This window comes from Rhinoderma darwinii, chromosome 11, assembly GCF_050947455.1.
Source record: "Rhinoderma darwinii isolate aRhiDar2 chromosome 11, aRhiDar2.hap1, whole genome shotgun sequence".
Taxonomy (NCBI): Eukaryota; Metazoa; Chordata; class Amphibia; order Anura; family Rhinodermatidae; genus Rhinoderma; species Rhinoderma darwinii.
In genome coordinates, this window is record NC_134697.1 from 3713915 (window position 1) to 3739740 (window position 25826).

Below are 25826 nucleotides of genomic sequence, written 5' to 3' on the forward strand. Positions count from 1 at the left end.
ACTACTATAAAACTGCCCCCTATATACAAGAATATAACTACTATAATACTGCTCCTATATACAAGCATATAACTACTATAATACTGCTCCTATATACAAGAATATAACTACTATAATACTGCTACCTATATACAAGAATATAACTACTATAATACTGCTCCTATATACAAGAATATAACTACTATAATACTGCCCCCTATATACAAGAATATAACTACTATAATACTGCTCCTATATACAAGAATATAACTACTATAATACTGCTCCTATATACAAGAATATAACTACTATAATACTGCCCCCTATATACAAGAATATAACTACTATAATACTGCTCCTATATACAAGAATATAACTACTATAATACTGCTCCCTATATACAAGAATATAACTACTATAATACTGCCCCTATATACAAGAATATAACTACTATAATACTGCCCTCTATATACAAGAATATAACTACTATAATACTGCTCCTATATACAAGAATATAACTACTATAATACTGCCCCTATATACAAGAATATAACTACTATTATACTACCCCCTATATACAAGAATATAACTACTATAATACTGCCCCTATATACAAGAATATAACTACTATAATACTGCCCCCTATATACAAGAATATAACTACTATAATACTGCCCCCTATATACAAGAATATAACTACTATAATACTGCCTCCTATATACAAGAATATAACTACTATAATACTGCTCCTATATACAAGAATATAACTACTATAATACTGCCCCTATATACAAGAATATAACTACTATAATACTGCTCCCTATATACAAGACTATAACTACTATAATACTGCTCCCTATATACAAGAATATAACTACTATAATACTGCTCCTATATACAAGAATATAACTACTATAATACTGCCCCTATATACAAGAATATAACTACTATAATACTGCCCCTATATACAAGAATATAACTACTATAAGGGCATGACCACACGTGGCGGATTTCCTCCGCAACTGTCCGCATCAATGCCGCACAGAATCTGCGTTGCAGATTCTGCTGCGGATCTGCACAAAATGTGCAGTAAATTGATGCGGACTAGCTGCTGCGGACTGCGGGAAAAGTGCTTCCCTTCTCCCTATCAGTGCAGGATAGAGAGAAGGGACAGCACTTTCCCTTGTGAAAGTCAAAGAAATTCATACTTACCGGCCGTTGTCTTGGTGACGCGTCCCTCTTTCGGCATCCAGCCCGACCTCCCTGGATGACGCGCCAGTCCATGTGACCGCTGCAGCCGTCACTTAGACTGAAACGTCATCCTGGGAGGCCGGACTGGAGACAGAAGCAGGGAGTTCTCGGTAAGTACGAACTTCATTTTTTTTTACAGATACATGTATATTGGGATCGGTAGTCACTGTCCAGGGTGCAGAAAGAGTTACTGCCGATCGCTTAACTCTTTCAGCACCCTGGACAGTGACTATTTACTGACGTCTCCTAGCAACGCTCCCGTCATTACGGGAGCCCCATTGACTTCCTCAGTCTGGCTGTAGACCTAGAAATACATTGGTCCAGCCAGAATGAAGAAATGTCAAGTTAAAAAAGCAAGACGGATCCGCAGCACACATAACATGTGCATGACAGCTGCGGACTTCATTGCGGAAATTAGAATCTCCATTGAAGCCAATGGAGAAATTCCGCCATGAGTCCGCCACTGCTCCGCAACAGACAGAGCATGCTGCGGACACCAAATTCCGCTCCGCAGCCTATGCTCCGCAGCGGAATTTTACGCCTCGTCTAAACGAACACTGCTAAATTAAAGTGTAAGTCAATGGACAAACGGCTCCGCTGCGGATTAACGCTGCGGAGTGTCCGCAGCGGAATTTAAGTGAAATTCCGCCACGTGTGAACCCAGCCTAATACTGCTCCTATATACAAGAATATAACTACTATAATACTGCCCCTATATACAAGAATATAACTACTATAATACTGCCCCCTATATACAAGAATATAACTACTATAATACTGCCCCTATATACAAGAATATAACTACTATAATACTGCTCCTATATACAAGAATATAACTACTATAATACTGCCCCCTATATACAAGAATATAACTACTATAATACTGCTCCTATATACAAGAATATAACTACTATAATACTGCTCCTATATACAAGAATATAACTACTATAATACTGCCCCCTATATACAAGAATATAACTACTATAATACTGCCTCCTATATACAAGAATATAACTACTATAATACTGCCTCCTATATACAAGAATATAACTACTATAATACTGCTCCCTATATACAGGAATATAACTACTATAATACTGCCCCTATATACAAGAATATAACTACTATAATACTGCCCCCTATATACAAGAATATAACTACTATAATACTGCCCCTATATACAAGAATATAACTACTATAATACTGCTCCTATATACAAGAATATAACTACTATAATACTGCCCCCTATATACAAGAATATAACTACTATAATACTGCTCCTATATACAAGAATATAACTACTATAATACTGCTCCTATATACAAGAATATAACTACTATAATACTGCCCCCTATATACAAGAATATAACTACTATAATACTGCTCCTATATACAAGAATATAACTACTATAATACTGCCCCCTATATACAAGAATATAACTACTATAATACTGCCCCTATATACAAGAATATAACTACTATAATACTGCTCCTATATACAAGAATATAACTACTATAATACTGCCCCCTATATACAAGAATATAACTACTATAATACTGCTCCTATATACAAGAATATAACTACTATAATACTGCTCCTATATACAAGAATATAACTACTATAATACTGCCCCCTATATACAAGAATATAACTACTATAATACTGCTCCTATATACAAGAATATAACTACTATAATACTGCTCCCTATATACAAGAATATAACTACTATAATACTGCCCCTATATACAAGAATATAACTACTATAATACTGCCCTCTATATACAAGAATATAACTAATATAATACTGCTCCTATATACAAGAATATAACTACTATAATACTGCCCCTATATACAAGAATATAACTACTATTATACTGCCCCCTATATACAAGAATATAACTACTATAATACTGCCCCTATATACAAGAATATAACTACTATAATACTGCCCCCTATATACAAGAATATAACTACTATAATACTGCCCCTATATACAAGAATATAACTACTATAATACTGCTCCTATATACAAGAATATAACTACTATAATACTGCTCCCTATATACAAGAATATAACTACTATAATACTGCCCCCTATATACAAGAATATAACTACTATTATACTGCCCCCTATATACAAGAATATAACTACTATAAAACTGCTCCTATATACAAGAATATAACTACTATAATACTGCCCCCTATATACAAGAATATAACTACTATTATACTGCCCCCTATATACAAGAATATAACTACTATAATACTGTCCCGATATACAGGAATATAACTACTATAATACTGCCTCCTATATACAAGAATATAACTACTATAATACTGCCCCCTATATACAAGAATATAACTACTATAATACTGCCCCCTATATACAAGAATATAACTACTATAATACTGCCCCCTATATACAAGAATATAACTACTATAAAACTGCTCCTATATACAAGAATATAACTACTATAATACTGCCCCCTATATACAAGAATATAACTACTATAATACTGCTCCTATATACAAGAATATAACTACTATAATACTGCCCCTATATACAAGAATATAACTACTATAATACTGCCCCAATATACAAGAATAGAACTATTATACTACTGTCCCCTATATACAAGAATATAACTACTATAATACTGCCCACTATATACAAGAATATAACTACTATAATACTGCCCACTATATACAAGAATATAACTACTATAATACTGCCCCTATATACAAGAATATAACTACTATAATACTGCTCCTATATACAAGAATATAACTACTATAATACTGCTCCCTATATACAAGAATATAACTACTATAATACTGCCCCCTATATACAAGAATATAACTACTATAATACTGCTCCTATATACAAGAATATAACTACTATAATACTGCCCCTATATACAAGAATATAACTACTATAATACTGCCCTCTATATACAAGAATATAACTACTATAATACTGCCCCTATATACAAGAATATAACTACTATAATACTGCTCCTATATACAAGAATATAACTACTATAATACGGCCCCCTATATACAAGAATATAACTACTATAATACTGCTCCTATATACAAGAATATAACTACTATAATACTGCCCCTATATACAAGAATATAACTACTAGAATACTGCCCCTATATACAAGAATATAACTACTATAATACTGCTCCTATATACAAGAATATAACTACTATAATACTGCCCCTATATACAAGAATATAACTACTATAATACTGCCCTCTATATACAAGAATATAACTACTATAATACTGCCCCTATATACAAGAATATAACTACTATAATATTGAATTTTTATATCTGGCTTTCTTTGGTTTGATAGATAATGACATTTAGTTCAACTACTTACATTGTGATTTTTTTTTCTCCTACAGACCAAATATCGTCAGAACCCTGGATCGATGTCTTTCACAGCAGTTACAGACTCTCCCAGCCTGCTACATGCTAAAAACAGTTATCAGCAGTGTAGTGAGGTCAGATTTCAAGGAGCGTGATAGAGTTTCTGAATTATGGCTGAAAGTGTATCATTTTAATAATTTATGGACAATATATATATATAAACGGGTTCTGCTTCATAATGCATAAAAAAAATATATATATATATATATATATATATATATATGTACAGAGTCACTGTGTACATACATGAGACTATTAATCCTGTACTGATCCTGAGTTACATCCTGTATTATACTCCAGAGCTGCACTCACTATTCTGCTGGTGGAGTCACTGTGTACATACATTACTTATCCTGTACTGATCCTGAGTTACATCCTGTATTATACTCCAGAGCTGCACTCACTATTCTGCTGGTGGAGTCACTGTGTACATACATTACTTATCCTGTACTGATCCTGAGTTACATCCTGTATTATACTCCAGAGCTATACTCACTATTCTGCTGGTGGAGTCACTGTGTACATACTTTACATTACTTATCCTGTACTGATCCTGAGTTACATCCTGTATTATACTCCAGAGCTGCACTCACTATTCTGCTGGTGGAGTCACTGTGTACATACATTACTTATCCTGTACTGATCCTGAGTTACATCCTGTATTATACTCCTGAGCTGCACTCACTATTCTGCTGGTGGAGTCACTGTGTACATACTTTACATTACTTATCCTGTACTGATCCTGAGTTACATCCTGTATTATACGCCAGAGCTGCACTCACTATTCTGCTGGTGGAGTCACTGTGTACATACATTACATTACTTATCCTGTACTGATCCTGAGTTATACCCTGTATTATACTCCAGAGCTGCACTCACTATTCTGCTGGTGGAGTCACTGTGTACATACATTACATTACTGATCCTGAGTTACATCCTGTATTATACTCCAGAGCTGCACTCACTATTCTGCTGGGGGAGTCACTGTGTACATACATTACATTACTTATCCTGTACTGATCCTGAGTTACATCCTGTATCTCTATTTTATATAAATTTACAAAACATAAACTGAAAAACAAATACATAACTAATTCCATATAACCAAAAAGTGACAACCAAATTCTTATAAACAAATTTTCTTATATACATCTCTGTATATGAGAAGAGAAAACTATACCAGACCCGGCCACATACACCCCACTCTTATATACTTACATCTACACTTCATCCGAAGCTAAACAATAACTAGAATATATACAAACATCATATAAACGTAATCCAAAGTACTAACAGAAAATCCCCCGACCCGCGTCAACCAAGGGCCTAAAGAAACAACATAATAATGATGATAATAATAATCAAACAACATAATAATAACAAATAAAATAATAATAATAATAATAATAATAATAATAATAATAATAACAAAAACAATCCCAAATATAATAATACTAATCCCAATTGTTTTTTTTTTTTTTTAAATTTTTTTTTTTTTTTTTTTTTTTTTTAATCACACTATACACATCCTGACTTTCCTTAACCTTACCCTTCTTACCTAAACTCCACCACCCCAGCAAGCATCTCGCCTCATGTCCTCTCACGTCCGCATAGTCCAGATGCTGGCCCCCACCACCACACCCAACACCCCAGCCCAGCCCCCCGCCCCATGTCCTCCCATGTCCGCATAGTCCGGGGCTGGGTCAGGCAAACCCCCCCCCCCCCCCGACCCCTCCCAACCTATCTATTAACCCCCTTAAGTCTATCCCTATTCTAACAACATTTTTACAATATAATACAATACACATCACCAACTTGTCCAAATACCAAACCATATACAAAATACACCGTACCCGAAAGCACCAAGTTCGGTCGCTTGTAAACCTTTTTCCTGCCATTTCAATCCTAAACAAAACAAAAATCTTCCTGTGCTTACCTAGCCCATCACCAGATAGAGAGAAGGGAAAGCCCCCCCCCAGCACCCCCCAGAGGCCAAGGTACCACGTCCACCGCTGCACCCTCCCTATCGCTTGCCCTATCTCCTTACCCTATTACTAGCCCTTTCTTGACCCTATTGAAAGCTGACCCTATGCTGACCCTCACCTTTCCCTTATTCCGAGCCCTATCGCTATATTTTTTTTTCGGTGCCTCAGCGGAACGCAGACCCCCACCTCCAGTTGAGCACCGGTGACGACCCCCCCCCCCCTCCCTCATGAAGGCAGACACATTAAGGCACCCTAAAGGAAAAGCCCCTCCAAAGACGAGAGGCTTTGGATGCTCCCAATCTGCCAACCTCCAAAGAATGCACCTTCACCAGGTCACCCATGATATTGCTAACAACCTCATCCACTAGGAGGATTTTCTTCTGGGTAGAAACTAGACATCGTGCATTCCACATAAAGTGCCTGACCACTATACTGACTAGAAACAAGGTGCAATGGTCCCTACCACCGAGGTCTCCGAACACTCCATAGGCCCACCCAGCATAGGAGAGGCTGGTTAGGCCTGGCCAACCAATGGAGGCTCCCACCCTTTTGTATACCTCTGTATTGAAAGGGCAATGAAGCAGGAAATGCTCCATGCTTTCCAGCACTCCGCCGCACTCCTCCCGGGGGCAATCCCGATCATCAGAGCTTCTGCACTTTAGATTGCCCCTCACATACAGTCTCCCATGGAAGCAACGCCAAGCCAGATCCCAAAACTTCTGGGGAATCCTCGCTGAATTTAAAAGTTTTAATCCCACCCCGAGGTCACTACTTGGGCAGTCTTTGAGCGCCAGGGGCTTCTGGAAGTGGGTCATCAGGACCCTCCTGTCAAGAAATTTTCTCGACATGGTCCTGATCTCCCACACCTCCAGACCCCACCGGCGAACAATCTTCAGCGCCAGGGTGGCATAAGCCGGGAGATGTCCGTGAGGTGTACGCAGGTCTTTCACTTGCCCTCCTCTCTCCCATTCCTGGAAGAAAGGCCGAAACCACCCCCTGCAGGAGGATATCCACCAAGGAGCCCTCTCTTGCCAGAGGTTTGCCAGGTTGATCTTAACAAAGGTGTTCACTAGGAACACCACCGGGTTAACCATACCTAACCCGCCTAGTGTCCTTGGTAGGTAAGTAACCTCCCTCTTGATTAGGTTGAGCCTGTTCCCCCATAACAGCTGGAAGAACAGGCTATAGACCCGAGTCCAGAGAGGTTCTGGCAAGATGCACACACTGCCCAGGTAAAGCAACATGGGCACCAGGTAGGCCTTGGCCAAGTGAACCCTTTCCCTCAGGGTTAAGGACCAACCCTTCCATTGGTCGACCTTCTGGGCAACTAGATTCAGCCTATCCTCCCAGTTCTTCTTGGGGTAATCACCCGGGCCAAATTCGACTCCTAAGATCTTAGCAGACCCCTGAGGCTCTGGAAGGGTGTCCGGGAGATCAAAACCAGGATCTCCTCCTCCCAGCCAGAGACTTTTGCACTTATCCCGGTTGATCTTGGACCCAGATGCCAATGAGTAACGCTCCACTTCCGACATCACCCACTCTGCCTCCCCTCTCGAGGAGACAAAAATGGAGACGTCGTCTGCGTACGCAACCACCCTCTGAGTGGCCTCCGGCCCCTCCAGGCCGGCCCCGACTCCCGCCAATGGCCCACGATCGATCCTTTTAAGAAAAGGATCAATTGCGAACGCATATAGCAAAGGGCTCAAGGGACAACCCTGGCGGACACCAGACCCAACCTCAAAGGGGGTTCCAACCCAACCGTTCACCAGCGCAAAAGTCTCAGCCCCAGTGTATAAGGTCTGTAGCCAATTGACAAACCCCCCCGGTAGGCCGTACCTCAGAAGGACCGACCAGAGGTACTCGTGGTCCACCCGGTCAAAAGCCTTGGCCTGGTCCAAGGACAGGATGTACCCCTCCCACCGACCAGAATTTCCCTGCTCCACTGCCTCTCTGACACTGAGGACAGCACTAAATGTGCTGCGGCCTGGAACAGAGCAATGCTGGACCGGCGAAAGGAGCCGGGATGCAAACTTCACCAGCCGATTAAACAGCACCTTTGCGAGAACCTTTCTGTCCGTATTGAGCAGCGCTATGGGACGCCAATTCTCAATACGGGTCGAGTCTTTACCCTTCGATAAAACGATCAAGGCCGACCTCCTCATTGACATTGGCAAAGTACCCGAGGAAAGGCACTCATTAAACACCTCAGTCAAGAGGGGAACTAGGGTTCCTTTAAAAGTCTTATAAAACTCGGATGTTAAGCCATCCGGCCCTGGCGATTTTTTGAGGGCAAGCCCATCAATCGCCAATCCAACTTCCTCTTCCTTGATCGAGTCTATCAAAACACCGAGAGAGGGGTCTACCCCTGGCTCAGGGATGGTTTCAGCCAGGAAAGCCGACATCTCGTCTCGGTTTGGATCTTGCTTCCCCAAGAGGTGCGAGTAGAAGGATCTGACGACCTCCAAGATCCCTAATTTGGATCTCTTCAGAGATCCTGTACTATCAATCAGTCCTGTCACAACCTTACGACTCACTGACATCTTACAGTTCCTGTAGGGGTCGGGCGAGCGGTACTTCCCGAAATCCCTCTCAAGAACTAAAGATGTGTGCCTATCATACTGACACCTCCTGAGCAAAGCTTTCACCACGGAGATCTCCTCCCCACTACCCCCGGTTGAGACCAGATGTTCGAGTTTCCCCCTCAGTTCCTGATATAGGCGGTACCTACTCATGGACCTGAGGCTTGAGAGCCTGCGGAAAAATCCTGCCACCCGGACTTTAAACAACTCCCACCACTCAGACTTAGTACCACTGAGATCCAACAAAGGTACCTGGCTCTGAAGAAAATCCTCAAAGGCCTGTCTTATCTCCGCTTCTTCCAAGAGAGTAGAATTCAGCCTCCATATACCTCTTCCCATCTGGAGGGACTCTGCAATGTTCAAAGAGAAAATAATCATACAGTGATCGGAGAACTCCACCTCAACAACGGACACTGGTGAAGAGATGGCTTCCTCCTTCAAGAAAAACCTGTCTATCCTAGACCTACAACTACCTCTACGATAGGTGAAACCCGAGTGGCCTGGGGTATGCCTGATGTGGATATCCACCAGGCGAGCATCGCTAACTATATTTTTTAATGCTACACTATCATAGGTCAATTTTTTATCTCCGGAACCTCCTCTATCTCGGGGCCTCACGACAGTATTGAAGTCCCCTCCAAAGATAACTTGTCGACCTGAAAAAAGGAAAGGCTTAATCCTCATGAAGAGACTTTTACGGTCCCATTTGCTCTGGGGTCCGTATATATTGATTAGTCTTAATTCCTGTCCCCTCATGAGGACATCTAAGATCAAGCACCTCCCCATTTCTAACTCAATCATCCGTCGGCATGTTACCGGTGCGGTGAAAAGGACCGCCACTCCGCTATAGGGCTCAGCCGCAAGAGACCAGTAGGAGGGCCCGCGTCGCCACTCCCTCCTAGATTTAACGACGTCTGCCAAATGTGACAGCCTGGTCTCCTGCAAAAACAAAATGTCGGCTTCAACTCGGCCAAGAAAATCAAAGGCTGCAAATCTCGCCCTATCTGACTTAATGCTGGCAACGTTAATTGATGCCAGCGTCAACGGAATGGGTGCCGCCATCATGGATGTTTGAGTTAGACGGCTTTCTTCTTCCCACCCCCCCCTCTATCTGATGAGGACCCCCCTTCTTTGCCTCGCTTCTTGCAAACTGAGGAGTCCATACTCACCACCCTATTCCCATCTTCATCCCCAAGTTCCGGGTCAACCTCCCCCTCTGGGGGCAACGGCCCCTGCAGCAGGGGAGGCTCAACGACTCTAGGGTGCCCTACCATGCCCTCCCTCTTAGTATGAGAGGCTGGAATGTCCACGAGAGCATGGTATCGATCAGTAGAGCGCACCAGGGGGGTACAGGATTTACCTTCCTGGGCCAGGGCGGGGCCAGATGTATTTGGCCCTTGGGTTTTGCCCGGTGTCCCTTTTTCTGTAGGCTGAGTCCTCTCTTCCTCTCCCACACTTTCATAGTGGGAGGACTGAGAGTCCTCAGCCCTCTGCTCCCTTTGGATCCTCCTCATCTCCCCATTCAATTCGGCCTCCCCAGGGGCATCAGATTCAGGGGGGGCATCCAGATCCGAATCAGAGGTTGTCCCAGTTTCCTGGAGCGCCCTCCAAATCCTCTCCTTCCTTCGCTTCTCCGCCCTTCTCTGGCGAGAAGGGGGACCCTTCTTTGCATTCTTCCCTTGCCCCTGTGCCCCATCGTCCCTGCCCGCACCCTCACCAACGGAGGCCTCCCTCCTTTCATCCTCCGCAGGTTTGGAACAAGCATTGACAACAGAGCGAGGACACCGACTGAACGGGTGACCTAAATCACCACACAGGTTGCACCGAATACGGTCACACGATGCGGCTAGATGACCAATCCCCCCACAATGAGCACACTTCTGCACCTTGCAGCCTGCACTCAAATGTGAGGGGTCGCCACACCGGTGACACAACTTCGGCTGCCCCTGGTAGAAGACAAGGATCCGATCTCTTCCCAGGAAAGCAGACGATGGTATGTGGGACACCGTCTGTCCCAGACGCTTTAATTTAACCATGAACGTCCAGGCCCCTGACCAGATGCCAAACTCATCCATGTTCTTCCGTGGCATCTCTACTACCTCTCCGTACCTTCCCAACCAGGTCATGATATCAATACAAGAGAGTGACTCATTACGGGTAAGAACGGTCACTCTCTTGGGACCACTTTGGCGAGAAATTGCTTGTGCAGCAAAGTCTCGCCAGCCAGGCTCGTCCTTCATCAGCTCGTAGTTCCCCCAGAAGACCTCAAGGCCCCCTAGGTGAACAAAGCTGATGTCAAACTCGACCGAGCCATGAGGATGTATCAAGGCAAAGATGTCACTCGCCTTGAAGCCCATCCCCAGCAGCAGCTCCACCACCCTCTTTCTGGGAGGGCACGCATCATTGCCACGCCACCGGAGACGGACCACATTCCTCCTGGCTACAGCCTGCCCGGCTGTTGGGAGCGACCACTGATCTCCTCGTTGCTCTCGGAAGGCATTTAGACCATATCTGTCTATCCAGAAAGACAGGTCCTTCTGCACTCCCCCTATGGTTAGGGTTTGCTTTCCCTCTCTTAAAGCGTCCAAGAGACGTTGTTGCAAGTTACCGTCCCCGGACCTTGAGGATGAAGATGGGTGGGCCCGCTGTCCCCCCGCTGCCACACCAGCATAAGACCTGCCGGATGTCACAGCAAGAGGAGCGCCAGGCCCATTGCCCCTGGTTGATACCCCATCCCCACCACCCACAGACACAGCACTCAACACCCCATTACCAGCAGACACTCCAGCAACTTTATTTGCAGACACCTGCATACCCCCAGCAGTTTCCACATCCACAGCCGCAACTTTTTCATTTAACCCACCAGGTCCCCCTGCAGTCATCCTTCTGGCCAGGCCTGGTTCTATGTTCTGTATTTTTGCTGTACATTTTGTGTGGGTAGACACTGCTTCAGTCTCCGCATCATCAGGCACCTTTGCAGGGACGCCACCAGATGTTATAAGCGGTGTCCCCACTGTGCCCTCCGCCTCATTAACCTCCATCTGTTCTAAGTGCTGAACATTTTTGGGAAAGGGGCCACCGTCGCCCCCGACGCCAGCAGCCCCCTTGTCGCCTACACCACTTTTCAGCGATGCGGACGAAGGAGCCACTGACGTCACTGGAGCCGCCTCCGGCGCCGGACCACTCCCCCCTCCCACAGAGGAGTGGCCAACAGAGCCGGAGCCCCCTCTGTGACCGCCCTTGTCCGGAACGTCTGACGGCTTTACTGCGACACCGACAGACTTCCGGCTTTCAGACACCACATCCGGTTTCTGGTTTACCCGTTCTAGCGACCCCTGACTCGCATCAAAGACCAGTTTCCCGGGCTCGCCATTCACCGGACACGGGGACACACCCCCTGGCGTCACCAGGCCACCAGTACCGCCCCCTTTGCAGGGGTTGGCGTCCGGCGCCATTTTGACCACCACGTGTTCTAATGCCGGACCCGTAACACTCTCCCCGCATTCCCGCTCCAGCCCCACTGCAGAGGCTTGAGCTGGGGGTCTTGCGGGACCTGTGCCCTGATCCTGACTGTCATCTGGCTCAGAGCACAGGAAGGATCTTGCTGTATACACCATTTTAAATGAACCTTTAGCAGATTTTTTTTCCTTTTCCTTTTTTTTCTTCTTAAATTTTTTTTTCTTTTGCTTTTCCTCCTCTGCGGGTAACTCCGTACCGAAACAAAATCCCTGGAAGGATACCGGCGACTCCACATTACGGATCTGTGTGAGTAATCCTGGAGGCCGCTCACTGTCAGTTTCAAAACACTCTTGATTTCTCCCAGCTGTGAGTCCACCCTCCTCCTCCTCACTGCTCCTGGGTGCCTCAGAATCTGAGCCTTCACTGGACGTTACATTTCCATGCTCCATTTTCTCCCCCACATTTTCCTTTGCTGTATCTTCCTCCATATTTTCTATTTTTATAGGTGCTGCCATCTCGGCAAACCTCTCTTCGTTTTTTAATTTTTCTCCAAACACCCCTCCGCCTGCCAAAATCTCCTCACGTCTCTCTTCCACTTCTTTTATTTCCTCCAACAAGGATTTCACATTTAAACGGTATCGGGACCTCTTACCTCCTGTGCATTTTGCAGCCCTTCCTCTGGCGACCGCCAAGTCCGCACGGAGCCGTTGCAGCGACTTCCTGAGGTCCCGATACTCCTCCAACCGCATAGCCAGACGGGAGCTGAAGTTCTCCACCGTCTCTCCGGTCCTCAGCTGTCCCCATTCCTCCACACGACCGTCATCTAAATGTCCGGACGGTGCTGGTCCTTCTCCAGACGACAACACCTCGATCACCCTGCCGGACCGCGTCTCCATACCCTTATCCAGGGTTCCAGCCTCAGGGGGAGCCAGGACAGCCTTGCCCCGAGATGATCTCCTCACCCCCGCGACTGTTTGCATATTCCCAGCCAGCTGGGATGACCCTCTACCCCCCGCTGGCATGCTCCGGGAGGTAGAGGTCTGAGGCTCCATCCTAGGATGGAACCCCCCTCAGGGTACTTTCCAAGCCCAGGCAGATGGTATGAGGCCTGGGCAGATAGGATAAGGAAAGTCCCTGGATCCAAGGCCTGCACGGAAGTCTCAGCAGCTCTCTCCACACCTCCTACTCCACCCACTCCAGTGCTGCACTGACTATTCTGCTGGTGGAGTCACTGTGTACATACATTACTTATCCTGTACTGATCCTGAGTTACATCCTGTATTATACTCCAGAGCTGCACTCACTATTCTGCTGGTGGAGTCACTGTGTACATACATTACTTATCCTGTACTGATCCTGAGTTACATCCTGTATTATACTCCAGAGCTATACTCACTATTCTGCTGGTGGAGTCACTGTGTACATACTTTACATTACTTATCCTGTACTGATCCTGAGTTACATCCTGTATTATACTCCAGAGCTGCACTCACTATTCTGCTGGTGGAGTCACTGTGTACATACATTACTTATCCTGTACTGATCCTGAGTTACATCCTGTATTATACTCCTGAGCTGCACTCACTATTCTGCTGGTGGAGTCACTGTGTACATACTTTACATTACTTATCCTGTACTGATCCTGAGTTACATCCTGTATTATACGCCAGAGCTGCACTCACTATTCTGCTGGTGGAGTCACTGTGTACATACATTACGTTACTTATCCTGTACTGATCCTGAGTTATACCCTGTATTATACTCCAGAGCTGCACTCACTATTCTGCTGGTGGAGTCACTGTGTACATACATTACATTACTGATCCTGAGTTACATCCTGTATTATACTCCAGAGCTGCACTCACTATTCTGCTGGGGGAGTCACTGTGTACATACATTACATTACTTATCCTGTACTGATCCTGAGTTACATCCTGTATTATACTCCAGAGCTGCACTCACAATTCTGCTGGTGGTGTCACTGTGTACATACATTACTTATCCCGTACTGATCCTGAGTATTACCCTGTTTTATACTCCAGAGCTGCACTCGGCAGTCCACAAGCTTGCTGATTGTTTCCAATAACTACCAGCAGAATTCTACCTCCCTAAGGCATCATTTACATGAGCGTAATATACGCGCATGCTTTTCACTCTTGTCGTACGCACCTATATTACTCTACGGGGCTGTGCAGGCAGTCCGTGGGTATTGCGCAGCGTGCGTCCGCTGCGTAAAACTCACGACATGTTCTATATTTCAGCGTTTTTCACGCATCACGCACCCATTGAAGTCAATCACGTGGTGCTTTTCTGTTTTCATTCATCCTTCTTACTGCTGTTGCACGATGCACGCTTATCCCACGGAAGTGATTCTGTGTGGCATGCGTGGTTTTCACGCACCCATTGACTTCAATGGGTGCGTGACGCGCGAACAGCGCACAAATCTAGAACAGGTCGTGAGTTTTTTTTTGCAGCGGACTCACGCACTGTCTGCACGGCCCCATAGACTATTATAGGTCTGTGCGACGCACGTGAAAATCACGCGCGCTGCACGGATGTAATATGACTTTAAGTACAATAATTACTGACACCGGGATTATATTCGTTTTGTCTTTACTGAACATGCAGAAAATATGACAACAGTCAAAAACTTGAGCTCTAGGCAAAATATAACTGGGGCTCGGTAAACAATACAGTCTCTGCTTTTATCCGGCACTTCAACATAACACAGTCTCTTATAATCCGTAATGCTTAAAATATGTTCTCTTTATCCGGTGCCTTAGGATAATAAAGTCTCTTAGCTTCCAGGTTTAGTGTAATGTGATCTTTGAGGTCCGGCAATGTAATACAATGCACTCTCTGATGATCCGGCACTTAATGGCTCTATGTTACCTTATGCTCAAAATGGCGTCTTCAGCTTCTTGCTCTAAACACTCTCCTCTTAACTCGGCCGGATCTCCTTAACTTGGAACTCCAGTAAATGCGTGTCTGATACTTCACATTACTTATGCTCTGCTGCTGGCCAGAATGCTCTTTATCTTTTACAGTTATCTGAGTCACAATGTCTTCCTTACTTGCTACAGCTCTCTCAGTCCAGTCTCTGTCTCTTCCTGTCCAGCGCTTCTCAGACCTCTCCCCAGACACTTCCTCACTAGACCTCTCTTGTATAACACTCCACACACTAAACACTGTCGATGTACTAACCTCACAGCGCCCTCTAGTGGCCGGCCACAACCTCCCATTTCTCAATGCCATACAATCCTTTTGCTGGGTTACATCTTTTCCCCCAGGTTTATCAGTTGCCGTCCCGGCAACTTGCTGTGGCGTCACAAATCCTTCAAACCTAGAAGGAAGTCTTCCAAAATTGGATCGCTGAGAATGACGTACCTGTGACAACTCTTCTTCCACAGGAGTAACATTCTCTTCTTGTACTTCACTGGTACTTTCTTGTCTCTCTGGTACTTGAACCGGCGGACTCCACCAACCTTCATCTATGGGAACGGGTGTTGCAACAGGAGGATCTCTAGTGTTTGCTTCTGGTTCACGACTTATAAATGTGCAGGGTCTCAGCATATTTCTGTGTACGGTTTTCAAAGGGCCACCACTACCCTCCGGCTTGATCACAAATACAGGAATATATGGATTGGGCTGACGCACCACCTCATACGCCAAGGTTTCCCACTTCCATTGCAGCTTTCCTGCTCTTCTTGCACCCTGGTTTCGCACGATTACTCTATCACCCACTTGCAAAGGTAGTTCCTTCAATTTCTGATTTACTGTAAGATCATGAGGCCCCAGTCTCTGCGCCACTAAATTATACATTTCTTGTACCTTGCGTCGATGACCCCACATCCAGGTCTGCGGAATCCACTCTTCTTGTTCTTCCGGGATAGGCATCATTAAATTTAGGGGACATCGTCCATTTCTTCCGAACATTAACAGAAAAGGAGAATATCCAGTAGTGGCATGTACAGTGTTATTATAGATCCAGATTAATTCTGCAATGTAGTCAGGCCATCTCTCTTTTTTTTGTTTCTCCAGTGTTCGCAACAACTGCAATATGGTCCGATTCATCCTTTCACAGGCCCCGTTCCCTTGAGGGTGATACGGGGTCGTGCGGGTCTTTTTAATCTGGTACAATCTGCATAATTCTTCTATTACTCGCCCCTCAAAACAAGCTCCTTGATCAGAGTGAAGCTGTGAAGGACATCCATAGGGTAAGATGAAATGAGTCCACAATCCCTGTGCCGCAGATTCAGCCGTTTGATCTCTGGTAGGTACAGCCACTGTGAATTTGGTGAAGTGGTCTATCACAACCAATAAATATCTGTACCCTTGTAAAGACTCATCTACTGTCAAATAGTCCATCATGACCAACTGTAATGGATAATGCGTCTGTATATGCCCCACCGGAGCTTGTTGTTCAGCCGCTCTGGCCAGGGTGCAATTTCTACAGTTCTGACACACTTTCTGTGCCACTGCAAACAGCAAAGGATGATAGTAGAATTGTTGCAACCAACGGAAAGTCTTTTCAGGACCATAATGCCCCTTTTTCTCATGCATCCACTTAACCGTACTTTCTAACTCTCGCTCCGGCAACACAGCTTGCCAGACGGGTCCTTCCATGGTCGGTAGGAATACTCGGCGGTACAATATCCCTTGTTTTACTGCCAATCTATCTCGTTGGCGATATATTCTCTGTCCCACTCCAGACAATCGCAATCGCTATCGTTGATTGGGTCGATATCTCTCTAGCACCCATCTTCTTACAGTCCGAATTTGAATATCTTGCAACTGCTGTTTCTTCCATTCTTCAGCAGTCCATTGATCGATGGTTTCTCTTATGGGCTCCCCAGTATGCACCGGAGCACTTTGAATATTCTCACCTGGCATCTGATCATGTACTTCATTGGCAAGGAAATTAGGAGTCTCTGTTTCCTCTAACTCCTCTTCAGTCAGTCCTTCAGGCAAATCTACTGGATTACGGGACAGGGCATCTGCATTCCCATTAGCTCGTCCTGGGCGGTACTTCACAGTAAATTTAAATTTGCTAAGTCGTGCTCGCCAACGTTGCTCCATAGCACCCAATTTGGCCGAGTCTAAATGAACCAATGGATTATTGTCAGTCCATAACACACACTCTGCGCCCAGCAAGATATCTGCAAATCGCTCGGTAACCGCCCATACGACTGCCAAAAGTTCCAACCGGAATGAGCTATAGTTGTCCGGATTCTTTTCCCCATCTCTCAGCGTCCGACTGGCATAAGCAATGACACGTTCCCGTCCATTCTGCACTTGAGAAAGAACAGCTCCTAATCCTTTTAAACTTCCATCGGTACACAAAACAAATGGTAGAGAGTAATCTGCATACGCCAAGACAGGAGCACCAGTTAGTCGTCTTTTTAACTCTTGGAAGGCTTGTTCAGCCTCTATTCCCCAAGTGATACTTCTCTTATGATCGACTCCCGGTTTGGTTCCATTCAGTAACACATATAGGGGAGCAGCCACCTTAGCAAAATTCTGTATGAACCGTCTGTAATATCCAATCAGTCCTAGGAAACTTCTAAGCTCTGTTACTGTCTTTGGTACCGGCCATTGTTGCACGGCTCGTACTTTGGCATCCATTGGTTGTACACCGTCTCTAGTAACCACGTGTCCCAGGTACTCAATTCTTTCTTTAAACAAGTGACATTTGCCCGGTTTTAGTTTTAGACCATGTTCTTCGATACGCGTAAGTACCACTTTCAATCTTTCCAAATGTTCTGTGAAAGTGGCTGAGAAGATAATGATGTCATCTAGGTAGATGAGCAAACATTCAAAGTTTAAATCTCCCAAACAAACTTCCATCAAGCGCTGAAATGTAGCTGGTGCATTGGTTAGACCGAACGGCATTCTCAAAAATTCGTATAACCCCATAGGGGTGATGAATGCAGTCTTTTCTCGATCTTCTTCTGCAACTGGTACTTGCCAGTACCCACTGGCCAAATCCAGGGTAGAGAAGTATTTGGCCTTACCCAAAGCCAGCAAAGAGTCTTCTATTCGTGGTAAAGGGTATGCATCTCTGACGGTGCAGGCATTCAATCGCCGGTAATCTACACAGAACCGCAAGCTTCCATCTTTCTTCTTTACTAATACTATGGGAGAAGCCCATGGACTTTTACTGGGTCGGATAACATGACTGTCTAGCATGCGTTTTAGCAACACTTTGGCTTCTTGATAAAAAGCGGGCGGAATGGTACGGTATCGTTCTCGTACCGGGTGAGCATTTCCCGTATGTATTTCATGTTCTAAAGTTGTTGTCAACCCAAAGTCTGCTTCATTCTTGGAAAAAGCCTTGGAGTGCTCTCCTAACACTCCCGCCACTTCATCTATTTGTCTGGTAGTCAAATCCGTTCCTTCTAAAGGTATTTGCTCCAGTAATCGCCTCCCAATGGTGTCATTAGCTTGAGTGGTGGCTCGACACACTGTAACCACAGCTACACTTTCACAAGGATAACTCACTTGCCAATCTGAACGGCTTTCCACTTGTTCCTCCCTCACCGGAAACACTTCAGCTACTAGTTCCCGGGGAAATAAGGTTACATTTTGTTTCGTGATATTAACCACTCGTAATAATACTTGTCCATCCTGTACCTTGCATATCGACCGGGCCACGGCTACTCCTTCTTTCTGCAGAGCTGATTCAATTAACACAGTGGTGCCCTTTAACACTTTATTAGTACCCACTGGCAAGGGTAACAACATTTCATGGCCTGCTGGTACCTGTATACTTCGAGAGGCTGGTATCTTAACCAGTCCTACCCTTCCAGGCCAATTTAACAGTTCTCCATTAATGCGACAATGTTTTAAAGTGCGCTGTAAAGCCATTTGAGAAGGTCGTTGAGTGGGTATTTGTTTCCAGTATTTTGGGCCCAGCTCTTGTGACATTACTCCATCTAAGTCCCGCAATATATTCATTCCTAGAATCACGGGAATTTCAGAGTCCATAGCTTTTTCTACTATGATAACCCCCTTTTTGTTCAAATCACGATTCCATATTGAAATGTCCATTTGTATAACTCCCAGGATAGGGATAGGTAAACTATTAGCTGCCTTGAGTCTTATCCAAGTGTCACTCTTCTCACATAACAAGGAAGGGAAATAAGTTTCAAACACAACTTTATCCATAGTGGTCACTTGAGATCCAGTATCGATTAAACATGCCAACTCAACGCCATTGAATTTTGCTACGACGACGGGACATTCCCCCACTATATCTGTAGCATCTAACGCAGGGCATGTATCCGTGGACTCCCCTGTAGTTTGCCCCTCAACTACAGGTCGTTCTAGTTTAAATTCCTGCGATTGCTCTGATAGTGAGAACGCATGCAATTTCTAGCAATGTGTCCTGCTCGGCCACAATTATAGCAGATGGTAGGGTCTGGAGCATTCCTACCTTGATTCCTCCTATCTGCAAACGACTGTCTCTCTTGTGAGTATCGAACTGGAGTTCCAGGGTCAGGCTTATTAGTAATAGCGGCTTTCAACTCTCTCATGGCACCTTCCAATGACTCCATCCTTGCCTCCATGTCGGGGTTCTTCTTGGTTACAATTTCTGCTTGCCTGACCACCGTATCAGTGCTGGCCGATTCCTCTTTTTCCAATGCGATAGCTTCCGTCAATAATTGATGAATCGTCATATCTGGTTCTTTCTTTAACTTTTCCTTCAGAGTTCTCCTTAACGGTGGATTCTTGAGACCTATTACAAACTGATCCCGCAATACTACGTGTACATTGGTAAAGGACCCGGCTGATTGTTCTTCTTTACGTTGCAACATTGCCATTATTTCCTGTAATCCATTTGCAAACTGCGCCAGTGTCTCTTCTTCTTTCTGCTGGCGGGCAAAGAATCGCTTCCTTATCATGCCCTCAGAGGACGTATCCCCATACACATCATCTAATAGCTGCCGAATTTGTTCGAAGGTTTGTCGGTGTCGTGCTGGCTGTAACAAAACGGTTTTCCTAGCTTCTCCTTCTAAGGTACTTAGCGCCAATTCTACTTTTAAATGTGGAGCGACATTACAGAGCCGTGCCGCTCCTTCCAGCCGTTCACTCCAATCTTCCAACAATAGATCAGATCCATTAAACTTTGGCAAATGATTTAAGAGGGCTCCCACCGGTATCATTGGATGGGTCACACTGGATGATAATGTTGTCTCGTCCATTGTATCTGCATCCATCCTGCCGACTGCGCCAAGTTGTAATATGACTTTAAGTACAATAATTACTGACACCGGGATTATATTCGTTTTGTCTTTACTGAACATGCAGAAAATATGACAACAGTCAAAAACTTGAGCTCTAGGCAAAATATAACTGGGGCTCGGTAAACAATACAGTCTCTGCTTTTATCCGGCACTTCAACATAACACAGTCTCTTATAATCCGTAATGCTTAAAATATGTTCTCTTTATCCGGTGCCTTAGGATAATAAAGTCTCTTAGCTTCCAGGTTTAGTGTAATGTGATCTTTGAGGTCCGGCAATGTAATACAATGCACTCTCTGATGATCCGGCACTTAATGCTCTATGTTACCTTATGCTCAAAATGGCGTCTTCAGCTTCTTGCTCTAAACACTCTCCTCTTAACTCGGCCGGATCTCCTTAACTTGGAACTCCAGTAAATGCGTGTCTGATACTTCACATTACTTATGCTCTGCTGCTGGCCAGAATGCTCTTTATCTTTTACAGTTATCTGAGTCACAATGTCTTCCTTACTTGCTACAGCTCTCTCAGTCCAGTCTCTGTCTCTTCCTGTCCAGCGCTTCTCAGACCTCTCTCCAGACACTTCCTCACTAGACCTCTCTTGTATAACACTCCACACACTAAACACTGTCGATGTACTAACCTCACAGCGCCCTCTAGTGGCCGGCCACAACCTCCCATTTCTCAATGCCATACAATCCTTTTGCTGGGTTACACGGACGTATAACACGCTCGTGTAAATGAGCCCTAACAGTTTAGCTGAGCTCCTATATTGCAGGGATCAGTTCTATTTTTCTACATCAGATGACTGTACAGGGTTTGGTGTAAACACGACACTTCCCAGAATGGAAATTACCAGAGCGATCTCTGTGCAGACACTAATCATTCAGGTAATGCTTGGTGATTTCAGCTCTGAAGCCTGCAGAATAGTGAATGCAATTTATTTAATGGTGTAGCTCTCATGGTTATTAGAGGTAAATAGACTCAGTTTTTACGCCATATTTGTGTTTTCAGAGATTATATAAATCGGGGGATCAGGAATCTCGGCACAGATACACGTTACCTCCAAATCATCCAGATTTCATCCGCGCCCGAATCAACGCATCTCAAATAAGTGACGTACGTATCATTTCCCTTCTGGATTGCTGTAACCGGGCCTGGAAACACTTACTGACCTGTATAACCAATTGTATATCTGACGCAGAGAGATGCAGGTAGCGCGGTGGGCGGTGCGGGCGGCGTTGCTGTTTGCGCTGCTTCTCAGACATTTCTGTATATTGAGATCAGTAAGATACATGGGGTTTCGCAACCTTTGGCACTCCAGCTGTTATGAAACTACAACTCCCAGCATACCCTGACAGCCAAGGGCTTTATCATTCCAGCCATAGGCTGTCAGGGCATGCTGGGAATTGTAGTTTCAGGTTGCACTATATATATATATAGACCCTATATTATCTGCACACATCATGGGTATGGACTGTAATAATAGCGACCGCCATGATTCCTACCATCACTTGTGCGTCAGTAAAGGGCGCCATAGACTGATCGTTGTCCGCCCCGACTCTCCCATACGTGTCGGACTTTGCCAATCAGGCATTATATTTCTGGAGGGCAAAGAGCGACTGCCGTGTGTCCTGGATGCCATTTATCTCTGGGGGAAGCGATAGGATTGGGCAGGTAAATTCTACGTTGACCCTAAAGGCAGTCATCGTGGGGATTGTCCACCCACCCCATAGACATAAGGTTGTAATGGATCCATACATTAAAATCTGAAAAGTCCACTGACGGCTTTCGTTTCCGCTCGCCCTCGCTCTGTCCGCGCCGTAGCTTTATGCCCCAGTCCATTCTATCACATTACATTCAATGTATCAAGTTTTGTAACTTTTAAATGAAACACAACGACAATAGAGATCTATAGGTGGTGTTATGTTGTAGTCTGAGGTGGCGCGGCTGGTAAGGTCTATGATGAGATAGAAGCAGTGATTGATGGATCTGGGTTCACGTCCTGGGGTGACCGGGTTATTGTGGTCATAGAAGAGATTATAAGAGTAAGAGCTGGCTTGTGGTTGTAGTCTGCGGAGATGTTTGGCAGATTCCTGACTGCCAAGTGTGGAATGTGCAGAAGTTTTAAAGGGACTTAGTAAAATAATTTTATGCCCCTTACAGGGCAAGTTATTATAGAGCATAAACTCCTATATATCGGTAACACAGACACGACCACCGCCCCTGCACACAGTTATAGCGCAGAGACATGTGGGGATTCAGTGACTTGTCCAAGGTCACCAGGAGCCGACAGCAGGAACCGAACCTGCAACCTCAGGGAGCACCCAGAGACCTTACCCTGCGAGCCGCCTCCTCAATCCAAGAGAAGACGAGCGTCTGGGGAACTTGTGGCAGAAACTTCTACAACCTGATAATCAGGAAAACATCCAGAATGACGCCCGTTACTATCTGACACGTGGCGACGAGCAGAAGGCGGCTGCAGCGGGTGAGGGGGCTGCCCACCGGGGCCACGGATCAAGGACACCGTGATTATTGTGTTTAATAGTTTATTTTTTTAACTATCTTTATATATAAATGAAGATCCCAGAATTCCCATCATGACTGCGTCCTCCCACAATTCCCTGCGTCCTCCCACAATTCCCTGCGTCCTCCCACAATTCCCTGCTCTGCAGCTCTGCTCATCCTGAGTTTTCAGGTTCATGAATAAAATGCCAGAACTATAGTAAAGACTGACACGTAGGGATATCGGTAGAGACAGTAGAAGAGATCACATCAGTCATGGTGGGACGCAGGAAGTCGCCGCGGTAACTGTATGACATCCGTAGAGTCCCATCAATTAAAAAAAGAGCTGTAGACGAGACTACGGGCGTTACAATTCTAGGAACACTTGAAAGTTCTTTTTTCCAAGAGCATTTATGTTCCTCATTTTTGAATAGATTAGTCTGAATCTATCACTTACCATGCTTTATACTGCAGCACTACTCCAATATTGCACAAGTATGATCAGTGAATCCTTCTCAACTGCATTGTCTATTGGAGTCTATAATAATCCACTTCTTGACTCATCAGAGGCTGAGAATGCTGCTCCGACCATCCCTCATGCTTTACACTGCTACTCTTCCTGCTCAGATTGGTAACTGTGTATTTACAGAAGTGCGGACACAATCGCTAAATCTACGGCCAAGAATTCAGTCTATTAACATTGTGTCATTTATAGAGATTAATCTTCCTTATTTTCCTTTGGACAGAAAGCGTACAGGACCCTATGGGAGCAGTCCCGTGCGGGGGGCTACGACCTGCGGCTGGACGCCATTCCTTTCCAAACCGCCAAGGCTTCCAGAGAGATCGCCAGTGATGTAAGTTTTGGGATTTCTGGGAACGTCTGCATTTCTCCTTAATTCTCCTTTATTTTTTCGCCCATTTTTTGGCGCGTTTCCGATGCGGTTTCCGCGTCAATAAACTCGTCAAAAAACTCTGTGTGATATATTGTATATTTTTATCCGTTATCTTCCGTCAAGGTATTACAATAATCCATTCAGCCGTATTTTGGAAAGTTGGGGAAAAACTGATTTGTTTGCCATTACGGCTCCCACCCAGCTTTCCAAGACTTCTGAAGAGCTGGTATCCCTGCAGAAGGGCTACTCAGAAGTCTGGGAAAGTTGGGTAAAAACCTCTGTGGACTTTCTATTGGTAGTCCTCCGTCTTGGCTGACTAATTGTTTAGTAGATTTCACTGCAGCACCTGATTTATAAGCTCTGCCACTAGGGGGCAGCACGGGCACTCAGGGCAATGTATAATACAATAGGTCCATTGTTTTCCTGCAGTTCCGCTACAGAGAAGCCTTCGTGAAGGACAGGGGTCACCAGATCGGCTTCCGCAGCGTCAGTGATGACCCCAAAACACAACACGTTATGAGGATCAGCAAACTCCAGAGCGCCAGAGAATACAAGAAACATTCAGAAGAGACGAGGTCCCAGGTCCGGACTCATCTGGATCAGCCGGGATTCATCCAGGCCAAGAAGAGCCAGGAGCAGGCCAGCGACATCAACTACCGCCAGCGCCTGCACCAGTACACGTGCGACCCCGAGCAGCTGACGCTGAAACACGCCAAACAGGCGCACGGCCTCCAGAGCGACGTGAGTGCGACACACCGGACCAGGACTGGGTGCAGACATAATGGGAGGGGAACAGAGGGGTCAACCGGGCTGGAGAACTCCCATCCTCTTCTATTATATCCCTATGCCGATGGGTGTAATGGGGGGGACCTTGTTTGGGACCCCCCCCACTATTAGCTGGAGCCGATAAGACTATAAAGAGCGAACGCAGCACATATTACACGGACGGCCCGCTACTTCATCCCTTCATTTACCCTGTAATGTAATATAAAAGATCACTTCATTACTAGGCAGATTTGACATTCAGGAGTTTGGAAAAGCTGGGTGACAACCTCCGTAGGAGCGATTATATGACAGATTCTAGTAAATGTGTGATTATATCTGTTGGCAGGTGAAGTACAAATCTGATCTGAACTGGATGAAGGGCGTGGGATGGACGCCTCCTGGTTACTATAAGGTAGAACTCGCTCGCCGGGCAGCGGAACTAAGAAACGTGGAGGATGGGGAGCAGCGTCACCCTGCAGGAGGAGGAGCCCGAGCAGAGGTATGGACCACGCAGAGCGACAGCACCCCCACTCCTGTAGTCTCAGGTCACTGCTATTCCATTACTCTACACCCATGAAAAGTGACACGCCGCCACACGAGGCGGGGGGGGGGACAGAACACGCCGACACACGAGGCGGGGACAGGGACAGGACACGCCGACACACGGGGGGGGGGGGGGTGGGGAACAGGACACGCCGACACACGTGGGGGGGGGACAGGACACG

The 25826-nt window shown here is 45.3% G+C and overlaps 1 protein-coding gene across 1 annotated transcript in view; it reads left to right on the forward strand.

Moving 5' to 3' along the window:
• The window catches only part of NRAP (nebulin related anchoring protein), a 140346-nt gene that overhangs the window by 112381 nt on the left and 2139 nt on the right, over positions 1-25826 (forward strand). The window contains exons 35-39 of the mRNA XM_075842687.1: positions 4649-4747; positions 21953-22057; positions 24190-24297; positions 24766-25077; positions 25448-25600. Coding sequence (XP_075698802.1) covers positions 4649-4747; positions 21953-22057; positions 24190-24297; positions 24766-25077; positions 25448-25600 — 777 coding nt within the window. The remainder of the gene's footprint in view (positions 1-4648; positions 4748-21952; positions 22058-24189; positions 24298-24765; positions 25078-25447; positions 25601-25826) is intronic.